This window comes from Bos indicus x Bos taurus, chromosome 18 (genome assembly GCF_003369695.1).
Source record: "Bos indicus x Bos taurus breed Angus x Brahman F1 hybrid chromosome 18, Bos_hybrid_MaternalHap_v2.0, whole genome shotgun sequence".
Classification (NCBI taxonomy): domain Eukaryota; kingdom Metazoa; phylum Chordata; class Mammalia; order Artiodactyla; family Bovidae; genus Bos; species Bos indicus x Bos taurus.
Window position 1 is genome coordinate 13219210 of NC_040093.1, and position 16324 is coordinate 13235533.

At 53.2% G+C, this 16324-nt stretch overlaps 1 protein-coding gene and 1 pseudogene across 3 annotated transcripts in view; both read right to left on the reverse strand.

The window, feature by feature from the left end:
• The window catches only part of NECTIN2 (nectin cell adhesion molecule 2), a 33204-nt gene that overhangs the window by 7489 nt on the left and 9391 nt on the right, over positions 1-16324 (reverse strand). For 2 of the 3 annotated variants that reach the window (XM_027515517.1, XM_027515516.1), the window contains exons 2-5: positions 11587-11982; positions 7944-8240; positions 6664-6781; positions 5533-5681 (exon numbers count right to left, since the gene is read on the reverse strand). In XM_027515517.1, the coding sequence (XP_027371318.1) occupies positions 5533-5681; positions 6664-6781; positions 7944-8240; positions 11587-11982 (960 nt within the window). Of the gene's footprint in view, positions 1-1030; positions 1782-5532; positions 5682-6663; positions 6782-7943; positions 8241-11586; positions 11983-16324 lie in introns of those variants that run through there. The other variant, XM_027515518.1, reaches the window with a different exon arrangement.
• Positions 14836-15729, reverse strand: LOC113876372 (annotated as a pseudogene).

Sequence of the window (16324 nt, forward strand, 5' to 3'; positions counted from 1 at the left end):
TTCCATCAACCCCACTGCAGAGAGGAGGAGAGAAAGCTGCCCGAGGGAATGCTGTCTGGATCCCTGGACCATCCCATTTCCACAGCTTCCTGTTACACAGCCTGGCATCCTCTGGAGGGCTTCTCAGAGCGTCGGGGAAATATCAGAGTAATTGCGCTCAGTCCACACACTTACTCATCCTAAGGTTGCTCTTCTGACTGCACGCCACTGCCGTGTCCCCCGCAGAGCGAGTGGAAGGCTATGCTGGTGGCAGAAGCAGACTCGCCCAGCCTCTCCTGGGTGCTTCACCCCACGCTGGTGTTTGGGTGCAGCCTTAACTGAGTCCCAGGACAGCCTCCGGAGCAGAGATGAAGGCCACCTGGGGTGGTTGTGGGGCTCGGGAGAGTGGAGGTGACTGGATTTAACCTTGCCTCCCTCCTCGCCCCCACCACCACAGTCCCCAGCCTGAGTTTGTAAGATTTTCTAATGGGGAGAGGGGGCAGTGAGAAGGATACAGAGCCCCTCCTTGGGCCCAGCCTGGGGATATGGGACTAGGAGGAAGGTAGGAAAGGCTGACGTGATGTCCTCCCTAGGTGGGGCTCCCCTGGTTTCTTAGCACCCCGAAAATGCAGGTGGAAAGTCCTCCCTTCCAATGTCCTCAGCAGACTCGGGGAGGTCGGGTCTGAGATGCCCCCAGAGGATCAGATCCCAGGCCCTCGCCACCCCTGAGGGCCCAGGAGTCCAGGATCTCAGCCCCGCTGGGCCCAGGAACTCAGTTCTCCTGCCAGTCTGGCCACTCGGCCTGGGAAGGGTGTCCTGGAAGCCCCACATCCAAGCGCCAGCCCCAGAGCCCAGTTCCCCGGGCCTCAGACGGCTCGGACATCCAATGTGTCCTTCGAGGACCCAAGTGATCAGAGTCCTCCCTTCCACCAGCCTCCCCAAGTCTAGCCCCCACCACGCTCCCCCTCTCCAGTGCCCACCCGCTGGGACCTAACAGTCCCTGTCCCACCCCCCAAAGAGGGGGTCTGATGTATTACAAGACACCCCGGGATATTTTCCTCCAAGGCGTTTATTAACTCCTGAGTGTCATGGGGCCACGGCAGGCTGGAGCCCAAACCAAGAGTCTCTGTGGGGGGTGGTGCTCTGTGGGTCCCCATTCCCCAGCGCCCCCCTCCCCCCGGGGGGCCGTCCCCTGCTCCTTGTGGCCCAGGACGCAGAAGTCCAGTGTGTGATATTCCAGCGCCCTCTACATCCCAGGGAAGGAAGCAGGAGGTAGCTTTGAACTCCAGTGTGTTTCGGACAAATGAGTTCAACCAGCCTGGGGCCCTTGGCTGGCCGGTGTGCGCAGTGCTGTGTCTGTCTCAGTCTGTCTGTCTGTCTGCCTGGGTGGGCTGGTGGGGGGTGGGGGGGTCACACGTAAATCGCCCGCCGGGAGATGAGGGAGCCATCCAGCTGGGACTCCAAGTCGTCCTCCAGCGCCGGGGGCGGCGGCAACATGAGGCCTTTCTCTGCCTTCTCCTCCTCGTCCTCCTCGTCCTCCTCGTCCTTGCCCTGTGGCCTCAGGGGGCCAGGGTCCGCGGGCGTCCAGAAGACGGGACCCCCATTCCCAAACACCTGAGTTTTCGGGTCGTAGGACCCTCCTGTGCCGCCGTCTCCTCCTCCTCCGGGGCTCTTCCTTCTCCTCACCCTCAGCAGGATGAAGGCCAAGGACCCCCCAGCCAGAAGCAGCAGCACCAGCAGTGTCCCCCCCACAGCCCCCCACACCACTGGGCCTGCGCCTTGAGGCGAGGCCCGGGGGGTGTCTGAGGAGAGAGAAGAGGGGTGAGAGAGAGAGAGAGAGGGAGACACGAGGTCAAGAGGAGACATCTGGAGGTGGGGGCTGGGGGGACAGGACACAGCAGGGCAGGGCAGGGAACTGGGGAGGTGGCGCCACGTGGGACAGAGGACGGGGAGGCGGGGAGAGGAGGGAGAGCCCCGCTCACCCTCCGCGCCAGTGGGTGCCCTCCCCCAGATGGATTTCCTTACACCTGCCTAGTGCTTTGCTAACAACATAGAAAAAAAAGAAAAGACTCCTGAAATAACAAACACAAAACCAAAATGAAAATTGCTACGGATTCCCTGGCCGTTTAATGGTTAAGACTCCGTGCTTCCACTGCAGAGGGATTGCTCAGTCACTCAGCCATATTTTGGACTCTGCGACCCCATGGACTGCAGCCTGCCAGGCTCCTCTGTCCATGGGATTCTCTGGGGAAGAATACTGGAGTGGGCTGCCATTTCCTCCTCCAGGGAATCTTCCTGACTCAGGGGTAGACAAGTCTCCTGCGTCTCCTGCATTGGGAGGCGGATTCTTTACCACTGAGCCACCTGGGAAGCCCTACTGTAGGAGGCATAGGTTCAATCTCTGGTTGGGGAACTTAGAACCCACCTGCGGAACCACGCGGTGACAAAAGAAAAAACCAACACACACATACACACGTGCATACAGGAAACAACAGCTCGCTACCCAACATTTAAAGGACTAGGTCATCTCACTGAAAATTCCAGATTTCTTTTACAGCAGAAAAAAAAAAAAATCAGACCTGGCATCATCACACCCTCGTCTCCTCCACCTGGTGATGGGCTGTGGCTGAGTGAGGCTGCGGACTCCGGGAACAGAGTTCCACACCTGGCCACCCTGTCACTCGCCAGGACCCTGTAGGCATCTGAATTTGCCACTCCCTCTCAGAAACTCTGAGGTCAGGGTCACAGAATCTTGTGGCTGATCCAGCCAGAAAGAAGCAGAGATGGGTTTGAGCCTGAGGCTGTTTGATCCCAAAGCTCTGAGCACTTGAGAGAAGGGAACTGAGGAGACTGAGCACCCCCAGCATTCCCAGGGTGGAAAATGGTGCCCCTTAAGCCCGCAGTCCCGGGGGTTTCTTCTCCCTGCAGAGGCTGAGCTGGTGGGAGGGGACGGGTCTGGGGGAGGGTGGGGGTGGGTAGAGAAGGAAGCAGGGGAGCATTAATCGGGGAGGAGTGAGGATGAGGGAGGGGGCGTCTGGGGTCCACAGATGCAACCAGCATCTTATCACATACCTGCTTTCCCCCACCCTGGCATGCAGAGCCTGACTGGGAGAGAACAGGGAAGGACCTGCTCACACCTGACCCTCCCCTCCCCATGTCTCTGGACATTGGAGGGGCTGGAACCCAGGCCACAGTTTCTAGATGTTTTCAAAACTGGAGTTGGGGTGGTGTGGGGGTCATGACCTAGCGGGCTGTCAAATCAGCACAAACAAGAGTAAAACAGAAGAGAAAAAGTCCACCTCAAGTGTGAAGGGCCAATAATACCCTGTGAAACTTCTGGTGGGGATATATTTCTACACCTGCACCCTGGGTGAAGGCGGGAAAGACTGTTCAACAGTGAAGTCTGGAGGCCAGTTTTTACGCGTGTCGGGACGTGTGTCCGCGTTACTGAAGGTAGTATTTTGGAGGTGCCGGCTGAGCGTGTTCTTGTCTTAGGGTCAGAAGTTTCTGAAGCAACGTCTAGCCTGTGGCATGGCCTGTGTATTTATGTTTTCTCTGGCGTGAGCCCCAAACTGAGTGTGACAGCCTGTGCGGGTCTGTGTGCACGTGAGGAACACGAGCCGTCTCTGAGACCCTCTGCGGTGACTTTGCCAAGAGCTGTGAGTGAATCTCCTCTCCAGGCAGGGCCATCTGTTGACACATCACTACCTCTGACTGAATTTCTAGAGTGCTGAGAGTACCCCCCATCTGTTGGTGTCCATCTGTAGGTGTGTGACTTTGCTAGGATGCTTTTGACTGCCTGTGGGTCTGCGGTTACCTTTGCGGGGGCAGGGAGCCTTTCCACGGGTGTGTGATTCTGTGTGCACCCCACCCCACCCGGGTACGTGTGTTTCACTGGGTGAATGCTGCCTGTCCAGGGCTGAACTCTGATGGTGGTGTGTTCGCCTTGGGGGTTGCCAGCGGCGGACGTTCCTGGGGTTTCTGGCTGTTTCGGGGGCGGCGTCCATGCTTTCGTGGCTGTGTATTTCTCCCATGGCCCTTCAGTGTGATCCTGTCTGGGTTCTGCAGGCTCCACCCCCACGGGCCCAGTGTGGGTGGAGAGACCGGTTTCTCAGGTGGGTGTGCATCTGGGGTACAGTTCAGGGGGTGTATTTCCAGTTGGGCACCTTGCTGGGTGGGTGGAGCTGACCCTCCTCTGGGTGTGCCTCGGAGGGCAGGACTCTGACTGGGTCATCGCTGTATTCCCAACATCAAGGAGAATGGCTGGCCAAGAGAAAACCTCAGCAAACAACTTGTCAGAGGATGATTTGTTGAAAGAGAAGCTCCACAGTGGCATTTCTGGGGTTTCCGAGGGCGTGCCCTTGAGAACGTCTCCGAGTTTCCTTCTCAGCATCTGGGTGATGACGTTTCCCCATGCGCCCTTGCTGCTGGAGGTTCTTGTAGCATGTCTGTGTGGCGCTGTCTCCTTCCAGGTGTGTGTTTGTGGACCTGAGCGTGTGAGACGTGCTGAGGGCAGGCCAAGGGTCTCTCTGGGTGTGTGGTCTGTGACAGTGTTTCTGAGTGGCTATACCACATCTCCCTGGCAAGTGTCGGAATTCCTCAAGAGGGATCCGTTTTCATTTTTCCTTTTTTTGGGGGGGGTTTCATGTGGGTGTCTTTCTAGATGTGTGTGTGTGTGCGTGTGTGTGTGACGATCATCTCAGCAAGGGACCTGCTTCCACCTGTCTCCAGTGTGTGTGTGTGTCTGTCTTTACGTGGGTGACTCTGAGTTTGTCTTTGGTGGTGTTTCTGAGATGGGGGGGCACACCAAGGCCCTCTGGCTCCCTGTAAGCATCACAGTCTACAGTTGTGATTTCAACCCCATTTCCATCAGCCCGCACCTGGGCTTCGTTTCCTTTCACTTTTTCCCTCTCTGGCTGTGTATCTTGGGTCCCATCAGGGAGACTCAGAGCACTTCTGACTGCCAGACACACCAGCCACTGTTTCCAAAATACCACCTCCAGGGAGTTGCCTGGCGGTCCACTGGTTGGCACTCCACGCTCTCACTGCCGTGGGCCTGGTTTTGGTCCCTGGTCAGGGAACTAAGATCCCGTCAGCTGAGCGGCAGGCCAACAAAAGAACAAAAAACAAAACAAACCCAAAATACCACCTCCAGGAACACAAACATCCCAACACACACGCAAACTGGTTTCCGGCTGGTACCAGCCAGCGTTCCCTGTAAAAAGTCTATTGTCTCTGAGTGCTCGTCTAGCTGCCCTCCCACGACTGAGCTGTCTGATTCCTGTGGCTGGAGGCGGGGCCAGTTGCCCTGGATCTCTTCCTTAGGATCCTTCTCAGGCCTCAAGTTCCTAACTCCTCTGTCAGCACCTACCCAGTCACCCCAATCCAGACTCCACCTGGGGCGGGGGATAAAAGCCACGCCCCACATCGGTGAGGTGGGTGCAGCCCACCCCAGGTCGGCGGCACAGCCCCCGCAGCGCAGCCCCAGAGCCCAGCGGGAGGAACACTCGGGGAGCAGGCCCTGTCATCACACCACCCCCAAGACCCGCTTACCTCGAACGAGGACCACCTGCTCGGCTTGGCCGGTGCCCACGGCATTGGTGACGGTGCAGATGAAGGTGGTGTTGAACAGCCGGTCCACTGAGTGGACGATCAGCTTGGGGCCCTGGGCCACTGCTGAGGCTGGGAAGACACCGGAAGTCCTGGAGGGTGTGGGGGTCACGTGAGAGGGGCAGCATGGTCCACGGGGGGCCCAAATCTGGTCCCTGATGACACAACCCTCAAGAGCCAAGCTCCACAGACTTGAAACTTACTCCTTGACACCCCAAACTGCCAGCTCCCTCCTCCTGGGGGACTTACGTTTTCAGGCCTCGGGTGTTCCTTTCTCATGACACAGGAGTCTGGGCCCCCAGCCCCTCTTCCCCAGACCCAGGATCCAGCCCCCAGCCCCTCCTCCCTCAGACCCAGGAGTCCTCCTCCCCCAGCCCTTCCTCCCTCAGACCTAGGAGTCCTCCTCCCCCAGCCCCTCCTCCCTCAGACCCAGGATCCAGACCCCCAGCCCCTCCTCCCCCAGACCCAGGATCCAGACCCCCAGCCTCTCTTCCCCAGACCCTGGAGTCCAGACCCCAGCCCCTCCTCCCCCAGACCCAGGGCTCCAGGCCCCCAGCCCCTCCTCCCCCAGACCCTGGAGTCCAGATCCCAGCCGCTCCTCCCTCAGACCCAGGATCCAGGCCCCCAGCCCCTCCTCCCCCAGACCCAGGGCTCCACACCCCCAGCCCCTCCTCCCCCAGACCCTGGAGTCCAGACCCCAGCCACTCCTCCCTCAGACCCAGGATCCAGGCCCCCAGCCCCTCCTCCCCCAGACCCAGGGCTCCACACCCCCAGCCCCTCCTCCCCCAGCCCTAGGATCCAGGGCCCCAGCCCCTCTTCCCCAGCCCCAGGATCCAGGCCCCCAGCCCCTCCTCCCCCAGACCCAGGGCTCCAGGCCCCCAGCCCCTCCTCCCTCAGACCCTGGAGTTCAGACCCCCAGCCCCTCCTCCTTCAGACCCAGGAGTCCAGGCCCCCAGCCCCTCCTCCCCCAGACCCTGGAGTCCAAACCCCAGCCCCTCCTCCCCCAGACCCTGGAGTCCAGACCCCAGCCCCTCCTCCCTCAGACCCAGGAGTCTGGCTCCAAACAGGACTCACGTGCTCCAGTCGTAGCCCGTGGGCTCTGGTTTGCTGCGGACGTTACAGTTCAGGGTGGCCTCACTACGGCCGATGTACCAGTTGTCATCATAGCCGGATATGGAGACCTGGGGGGGGTCTGCAGGAAATAGGGGGGAATGGCTCAGTGACCAGGGGAATCCCAGAAGGGGTGACAAGTGAGTAGACAGATATGAATCCTAAAGAAACAGGATGGGCTGGCAGGAGGTGGACCCAGGGACAGTGCCTGCTCAGAGACCGTCCAGGGACGTCCCTGAGGGTCATTCTGAGGAAGTTATTGTTCAGTGCAGGCAGCGCCCGAGCGAGCCACTAGAGATAATGTGTGTCATTTCTGACATGCCCAGAACAGATTAGAGAATTAGTTTAACTGAAGGCATTGTCTGGGGAGCTAGTATAGAAAATGCTGAGTTGGGGTATGCGGTTGGAAAAGCTGCTAAGGTAACTATTTGGCAGAGTCCGTGGGGAGAGTGCCGGGAGAGCCTCTCTGGGGAATATGGGGGTGGGGGGTGTCGGGGTAGGCAGTTTGGGGAAGAGCGAGCTCAGAACATATGGGAAGGGGTCCAGTGGTTAGGACCTGGTGTTTTCACCACCACGGCTCTGGGTTCAGTCCGCGGTCAGGAAACTAAGATCCCGCAAAACCACCACCACCATCGCCACTAACAACATTGACAGCAGCACAGTATGTCGACAGGGTCCACAGGGGCCAGTGTGCTCACATTCGGGGCAGAAGTTGGTGTAGAGACCCCAGGCGAGTCAGTATAGACAGTGTCCAGGGAGCCAATTCAGACAGTATGAACGGGGGGGTGTGTGCGTAAACAATACTGGGTTGGACCGAGTAGACAGAGTAGTTGATAGGACAGTGAAGGAGCAGTGTCAACTGGGGTCCATGGAAGCCAGAAGAGATTGCTGGGTGCACCTGTATGCTGGTTAAAAAAAAAAAGGGATAGCCCTAGTTTGCAGTGTTTGTCAATTCTCTTGGTATAAATACTACCCACAGTTGATTCAAGCTACCAGTAACACTTAATGGACGTGGAATTGGGAAGAAATGTGTAAAACTGACCCTTGCAAGCCCATTCTGATGTACCATTGACTGTGGCAATAAATTGAGAGCCTAGTGAAGCTAGTGTAGACAATGGACAGGAAGGCAGTGCAGAACTTGATCCAGAGTGCCAGTGTGGACCACACTCCGGGATCGTGTAGACGGTGCCCTAGAGGGGCCGGTGTTTTGGGGCGGGGGAGCGGTCACAGCCTGATGTACTCACAGCGCACAGAGAGAATCACTGGCAGCAGTTTGGGCTCCTGGAAGCTCTCATGTTCCACTTTGCAGATGACCTTGACACCGTCTGCTTCGCTCAAGGGTGTCACAGTGTAGCGGCTAGTGACGGTGACCGTGCCAGGCAGGGGCCCCGACCCCTGGGTCTCTTTGGCCTCCCCGTCCAAGGGTGAGAGCCAGGAGACCCGGGCAGGTGGTCGGCCACCCGCGGAGACACAGCGGGCCACGGGTACAGGATCCAAATTGAATGTGACCTCCTGTTTCTCGGCATGGTTCTGGGGCTGGGCTGGGGAGAGGAACAGAGGGGGTGGGTCACTCCACACCTAGAGTCAGTCCACAAACACCCTCAGCAGTGGAGCTGAGCAGTTAAGTCTCAACTGGAGTGAAATGGATTGCCATTTCCTTCTCCGGGGGATCTTCCCGACCCTGGGATCCAACCCACATCTCCTGCATTGGCAGGCGGATTCTTTACAGCTGAGCCATCTGGGAGGCCCAAGGCCCAACTGCAGGGCTTCACTTCCGAGTTTTGCTGCTTTGCAGCCGCATGGCTTTAAGCAAGTCATTTCCCAACTCTCTACATCAGGTTCCTCTTTTGTAAAGTGGGGACAGTAATAGGACCCACCACAGAGATGAAATAAATCGACATATAAAGCGCTTTGGACAGTGCTTGACACTCACTGTGCTATCTAAGTGTTAGCCATTATAGTACAATGCATTCGCTGTTCTGTTCTGCTAGTAAAGCAGACGGTGTCCACAAGCCTGGATGAAGCTGTGATTTTAAGCGAAAAGCCAAAGCAGAACAATGCAGTTCAAAGGTCCAGCTGAAAAGAACTTCTACTTCTTTTCCTTTCATCACCACTAGATTTCGGCCCAGCAGTGAGATAAAGGCAATGGAGATTCCCAAAGCTGGACATTTTTTGCCCTTTTCACCCATCCTCCTGGGAGACATGGAAAAATATTAGGTGGGGTAAAACCTCCATGAGGAATAATAATGCCAACCACAGTTACTGATGTGTGCTCCTAACCAGACAGTCCCCTCACGTTCTGACCCACATCACTACCTGTCCCTGGTCCCTGCTTCTGCCCACTGCGGGGTCTTTAGTGACTTGCACTGCCTGGAATGTTCTGGCATCTCTTCTTCTTGTCTTGCTCCTCCTCCTTTTCCAGATCCCAGACTCACTTTCTCATAGAAACTTCCCTGAAGTTTGACTCCCCAAGAAAGTAGAGGTTTCACTGTCCTGCTCTGTGCTTTTATATGCACCTGGTGCCTGGTAGTAAGTGATCTCTATGTATCTCTTAATAGAACAAATGATGGCAGAAAAAGAGAGGCCTTTGAGAAAGATGGGGAGGAGGAGAGTGGTTTACTATGTGAAACAACTGTGGTTCCTTGGGAAGGGAAGTGTGTACTGAGGGACATTACAGGGTACACTTCTCCAACTCTCTGCAGCTCAGAGCCGGGGGAACGTATCCAGAGTGATGTGGCTTCTTCGGAGTTGCTGGAAGAAGGTGGGACCCCAGGGGACCGCCAAGATTTAGCAAGAAATAGCATCCTTTGAAAAGATGCCTTCCCTAACTCTTCCACATTTCGCTAAGTGGTCATGCTGGTCACTTCCTGTGGGAGCCAGAAGGCTGGGAATTCTTCCTCCTCCTCATCCCTTAGTTCACGGACAAGCACCCACTATCTCCCAAAAGGATGATTATTTCACTTCTCTGTTTATTCCTCTCCTTTCCCCACTCCTCCCTGCTTCTTCCCTCTTCCAAACCAATGCCTTCTCTCACCTGCCTCCTTGCTTCCTTCTACCTTTGTCTACTCTTCTGATGCCCCATGCCCATCACCCCTCCCTGACCCTGGCAGCCAGTTGATCTTTTTTTTTTAATTTTATTTATCTTTGGCTGCTCTGGGTCTTCGTTGCTGCAAGCGGGTTTTCTCTAAATGCGCTGAGTGAGGACCACGCCTGGTTGTGGTGCACGGGCCTCTCATTGTGGTGGCTTCTCTTATTGTAGAGCATTGGCTCAGTAGTGCTGGTGCACGGGTTAGGTTGCTCCATGGCATGTGGGATCTTCTGGGACCAGGGATTGAACTCATGTCCCCTGCACTGGCAGGTGGATTCTTAACCACTAGACCAGCAGGGAAGTCCTGCCAGTGACCGCCCCCCCCACTTTTTTTTAAAGAATTTCAAGACCCTGGTCAGGGTGTTCTTATGATTTGAAACCGTCTTATGGCTCCAAATAACATTTCAGATGAAGGGAATTCGCTGGTGGTCCACCACTGGTTAGGACTCCATGTTTTCACTGCCAAGGGTGTGGGTTCAATCCCTGGTTGGGAAACTGCGATTCTCCAAGCTGCTCAGCACGGGGGGAAAAAAAAAAACCAACAGATGAATTCCAGCCACCTGGCCTCTTGTCTATGAGGTTCGTGTAAGCTGGCCCTGTTGGTTCCTTGCCAAGTTGAGGCTCGCTCAAGCCCTCGCCACTAGCCTCCTGTCTCTTCCTAGAATGTGCCAGTCTGTTTCTCTTATCCCAGCCTTTGCCTAGACTGTCCCGTTCCCTCTGCTGGACCTTCCTTCTTCTTCCCGAGGGTGGCTCCTGCTTACACGGCGAGACTTGACTAAGAGGCTTTCACTGACCATTCTCTCTACAGGAGTCCACTGGGGCCTTACAGTGAATATTACAACATCCTGGAGCTCCTTTTGTTTGCTAATTTGATTATTCTCTGGCTTGACCTCTAAAATGTTTCCATAAGACAATGACATCTCACTACCTCCACTGCCTCCCCTTTGGTCTACCTGCCATCACCTGTCTCCTGGACTTAGGCCCTCACCGCCTTTGTGAGCCTCCATCCTCACTCCCCACATAGCCTGTGAAAACCCAAGTCAACACATTCCTCCCCTACTCAGAATCTCCTGTAGCTGTTGTTCTCTCAAGGCAAAAGCCAACATCTTCTCATGGTCCATGAGGTCATTTGTGATCTGTGCTCCCCCATCACTGCCTTGACCTTGCCTCTCCCTGCCCCGCCCCCCCCCCCCCCCCATTCACTCATCTCCAGCCATTCTGACTTCCTGGCTTTTCCTCAGACCTTCCAGGTGTGCCCTGCCTCAGGGCCTTTGCACTTGCTGTTCCTGCTGCCTGAAACTCTCCTCCGTGGACCTGCAGGACTCCCTCAAACCCTCCTACTTTGGGTTCAAATAGCACCAGACCACCCTTACTAAAATGGTAACCTAATCTCCTCCAATTTTTTTTTTTCTCCTCCAATTTCTAAAGCGCCTACAACCGCCCAGCTCACTCTTTTTCTTCTTATTTATGTTAATCTACTCCCTTAATTGGAGTCTAAGCTCCAGGAGAACGGGGACTTCTGTTATCCTTAGGGCTTCATCCCTAGAGCGTGGCACAGCGTTTGCCACCGAGTAGGGGCTCAACCATCTGAACGCTTCTTGCCGGCTGTATCTCCTCCCTGCAGAACTACCGGTGGCAAATAGCAGGTGCTTAGTGAATCACGGCCAGCCAATTGATGACCGCAGACAAGGTAGGTCGATTTCCCAGCTAAAGCCCAGAAACAGGCCCGTGGGGGCGCTCGCGCGTTGCACCCCTCCCCCTCTCGCTTCGCCGCAGCCCCCCACCCCCACCCTGCTCACCTATGACTCTGAGCCAGGTGACTCCCCGACTGGTGCCCTTGGGAAAGGTGGCAAACTCGCAAGTGTAGTTGCCCTCGTCCTCCACCGTCAGCCCCCGGAGGGACAGCGTGGCGTCCCGCACCTCCAGCTCCGAGCCTTGCCCGGCCCCCGAGCTCGGCGCAGTATTGACGAAGGACAGCCGCTCCTTGCCGGGCTTCGGGCTGGGGAAGCTGCGACCATACTGGGGGTGGAAGATGGCCACGTTCTGTTTGCCTTCGGGCGCGTCCAGGCGCAGCCACGTCACCTGGGACACTCGGATTTCAGGCGCTGAAGGCAGCAGGTGGCACGGCAGCTCTACCGTGTCCCCCAGGTTGCCCCGCACCTCAGCGGCGACCTGAACTCGCACATCCTGGGCTCCTGGGGAGAGAGGAGAGAGAGAGAGATGTCGGGTCGGGGAAGTACCTAGAAATCCCTGGGCCAGGCAGAGCCATCATGGGAGGGGGCCCCCTCCACCCCACCCTGGAAATGCAGACCTCAGGGTAATGCAGGCATCTTCACGCTGTCCCAGTTCCCAAAAGGCCAGCCAGATAAGACAGTTTGAGGAAAACTAGGGCCATTTGGGTTCTGGGCTAGCTGTGGAATTACTGCTCATGATCTTCGGTGTGATGAATAAATTGTGATTATGTAGTATTCATGTAGCCATGAAATTAAAAGACACTTGCTCCTTGGAAAGAAAGATATGACAAACCTAGACAGCATATTAATCTGCAGAGACATCACTTTGCCAGTAGAGAGTCAAAGCTATGGTTTTTCCAGTAGTCATGTATGGATGTGAGAATTGGAGCATAAAGAAAGCTGAGTGCCGAAGAATTGATGCTTTTGAATTGTGGTCCTCGAAAAGACCCTTGAGAGTCCTTTGGATAGCAAGGAGATCAAACCAGTCAATCTTAAAAAGAAAATCAACCCTGCATATTCATTGCAAGGACTGATGCTGAAGCTGAAGCTCCAATACTTTTTGGCCACCTGATGTGAAGAGCTGACTCACTGGGAAAGACCCTGATGCTGAGAAAGACTGAAGGCAAAAGGAGAAGGGGGCGGCAAAGGATGAGATGGTTAGGTAGCATCACTGATTCAATGGACATGAATTTGACCAAACTCTGGGAGACAGTGGAGGACGGAGGAGCCTGGCATGTTATAGTCCGTGGGGTGGGAAAAGAGTGGGACATGACTTAGCAACTGAATAACCACAAAGTAGTCCTTAAATCAAAAATCTTTAAAAATATCCTATTTTATTTCATTTTTCACTACACAGCTTTTAGTGTCTTAGTTCCCCTACCTGGGATAGAGCCCGGGCTTCCCATTGAGCGTGCTGAGTCCTAACCACTGGACTGCCAGGGAATTCCCTATCTTATTGAAGTATAGTTGATTGATTTATTTTTAACATTTTATTTATTTCTTTAATTTTTGTCTGTGCTTAAGTAGTTGTGGTGCTTGGGCTTAGTTGCTCTGCAGCGTGTGGAATCTTCCCAAATCAGGATAGAACCCTGTGTCTCCTGCATTGGCAGGCAGATTCTTTTTTATTTTCAGTTTAATAGACATTTATTCCATTATTATATAGTTGAACAACCTCTACACACAGAATAATATGGTTTAAGACTTTTTGAGTAGGAAGGAATTTGGATCTCAAAAGGTTTTGCAAGTCTGTTTTCTGGAAATGACTTAAGTGGGCCTTTTAAAAACCCTTGGGGAAAAAAAAAAACAAGAAAAATTGGTTCAAGAAAATCAGTAATTAGATTTCAAAATTAAACTACCTATTGAGATAGCAAACCAAGAACTGGGGTAATTCCTCTTCCGTATTTTCTACGTTCAAACACACCCTGGGAAACAGAAGTCTAGTCTACAGGAAGACACGATGCAACGAGCAGAATGAGGTGGTGAGCCCAGCCACAACTGGTGGCCTGCCAAGTCTGGAACTGTGAAGCTCTTGAGGGTGGTTTGAGCAGGGATGGGAACAACTGTAGACAGCACAAAGTCAGAAGCCAATTGAACTTGTAGTGACACCAACTACATGATTTTTCTCAGTAGCCTTTTTTTAAAAAAGATACTTATTATTTATTTGTTCATTTAGTTGCCAGGTCTTAGTTGCAGCACACAGGATCTTTGATCTTCATTGCAGCATGTGGCATCTAGTTCCCTGACCAGGGATCGAACTTGGGCCCACTGCATTGGGAGCACAGAGTCTTAGCCACTGGACCCCCAAGGGAAGTCCTTCTCAGTAGCCTTTTAAGAACACTGATTACACTTAGCAATGATACTTTTAAATATAACCACCCCTATTTCCTGCATCCCCTAAGGTGGTTCATGATGGTCACAAACTAATACTACAGATAAAACATTTAATTTTTTGATAAGTTTTTACTATCGTCCTACACCTGAAAGGGATCTGATGAACATCAGCCTCCCAATCCTAAATCCTAGGAGTTATTAGCTCCTAAAACCTCAGGGCTAATAACTCCCTCTCACTTATCTAATGTTCAATTTCCATTCGTTTTAATCAACACCAATGTCAATACAACCATGTTGCATGAAGTTCGGTATTCTACACATGCCAGAGTCTGAACCAGGAGCTTTATGTGAACTTCAGTGGTACCATGGAGGCCAAGGCAATTTAATTTTGGTAAACCAGGATTTGATTCATTTGTGAGAACCCTCTTGCAACAGGTCTATTCAATTCTCTTAAAAATGGTGGCATTACTTTTTGCCTTTCAGAAGCAGCAGTTACATAAATGAAGTATCAGATTAAGCCTAAAACATGGACCCTAGTCAACTTTATTTTTCTGCATATGATCTTGAGAAAGGATCAGGACACCCTTCACATTTCCAAGAAATATCCAACTTAAAACGTTGTAGCTGCCAAACTCCATAGAACTGCAGAGCATTGCATCACCCCAGTAAAGCTGCAGGTCTCATCACATGCATCAACAAATCTACAGGGTGAAATTTCTGCACTCCTCTTTTATAGAACTTTACACCTATTGCCCAAACAGCATTTTAAACATGGACATATCAACTCCCTAAGAAAGCAAAAACAAAGGCATTCCCCTTATTAGAAACGGGTTACACCATCACTTAAAGTCTTCGAGCATCACTGCACTTTAACTTCCATAATTTTTTTTTTTTTTTGGCTGTACCAGGTCTTAGCATGTGGAGTCTTAGTTCCAGACCGACCAGGGATCAAACGCGTGCCCCCAGAATTGGAAGCACAGGGTCTTAACCACTGGACCACTACGGAAGTCCCTAATTTTTATAATTTGACAATGCATTCAATGAAGCAATCTGCACACAACTAGTTTCAACAGAAATTAAAAAACACTTTTAAGCAGACAAGAACGTCCTAAATTATTAGGTAAGAACTTGACAAACATTACTTATATTAGCGGTAGCGGTGGAGTTGGAGAGTACTGCACCTTCTCCAAGCTGCACAGCGAGAGCCACCAATAGCTTGGTGGAACTTGTAGCCCTTGCCTGGCCCGGGCTCTTTCTGCCTGTAGACGTCAGCCCCGTATCTCCTCGGGGTTGTGGACTGGTTTAGTGGTCCACCAGGGGTCAGGGTTTCTTCTGATAGCTGTATGGAATGGATCAATGAGGATAACCTCAAAGAATTGGTATGTAGACTCTTCACCAACCCAGTAGGGATTCAGGAGCCTTAGGGCCCCACAGTGGCGTCCAGTGCGCTCCTCCGCAGCAGACTGAAGGCTTCGAGCAAACTGGAGCTGGTTGACACCATGGGAGACAGGCTTGCCGAAAGTGGCACCCTTAGGAACTGGGCGTTTGTAGCCACCGTGGCGCACACGAATCCGATATATGACATAACCTTGCTTGGCCTTGAATCCCAGCCTGCGGGCCTCATCGGGCCGGGGCAGGGGGGTTAGGGGGGATAGGGGAGGTGCAGCGCGGGGGGTGCGGTGCAGCGCGCAAGAGCGGGTGGTACCGCCAGCAGCGCACCCGGGGTAGGAAGCGCATCACGTCTGACTGCTTCTTTCTCCATAGCTCGTGGATGTACTTGTCCGCACCCATTTCGACTCACCCTGATGGCTGCCGCCAGACGGAAAGGACCGAACCTTTCTCCCTGGCAGGCGGATTCTTAACCACTGGACCACCGGGGAAGTCCTATAACTGATTTACCATGTGTCAGTTTCAGGTGTATAGCACAGCCGTTCAGAATTGTCTTCAGATTCTTTTCCTTATAGGTTTAACAAACATTGAGTATAGTTCCCTGTGCTATGCATGAGTCCTTGTTGGTTATCTCTTTTATGTAGTATTTCTTTTCCTTAGACGTTGAAGGGTGGATGAGAATTTCCTGGTTTCCGATCCACTGGTTAAGGCTATGCTCTCTCACTGCTGAGGGCCCAGGTTCAACCCCTGGTTAGGGAACTAAGATTCCACAAGCTGCCCAGCACAGCCAACAAGAAGAAGAAAGAAGGGAAAGATAAAAGGTGGAAATGTCATATCTGAAATGTTCATCCAAAAAAAAAAAAACCCAAAATGGTAAAGTGATGAAGCAAACAGGACAGAATATGACACGCTGTCAAGTCTAGAGGCAGAGATGAGGGAGGCTGCTGGGCCTTTCTCCCAACTTACACGTGTATGTTGGAAACTTTTCATTGTCAAATGTTTGGAGGGAAAAAAGAATTTTCCAAAAATAACAAAAACTCAAATCTATGCCAAAAGAAATTTAAAAAAAATTTAAGGGTATATA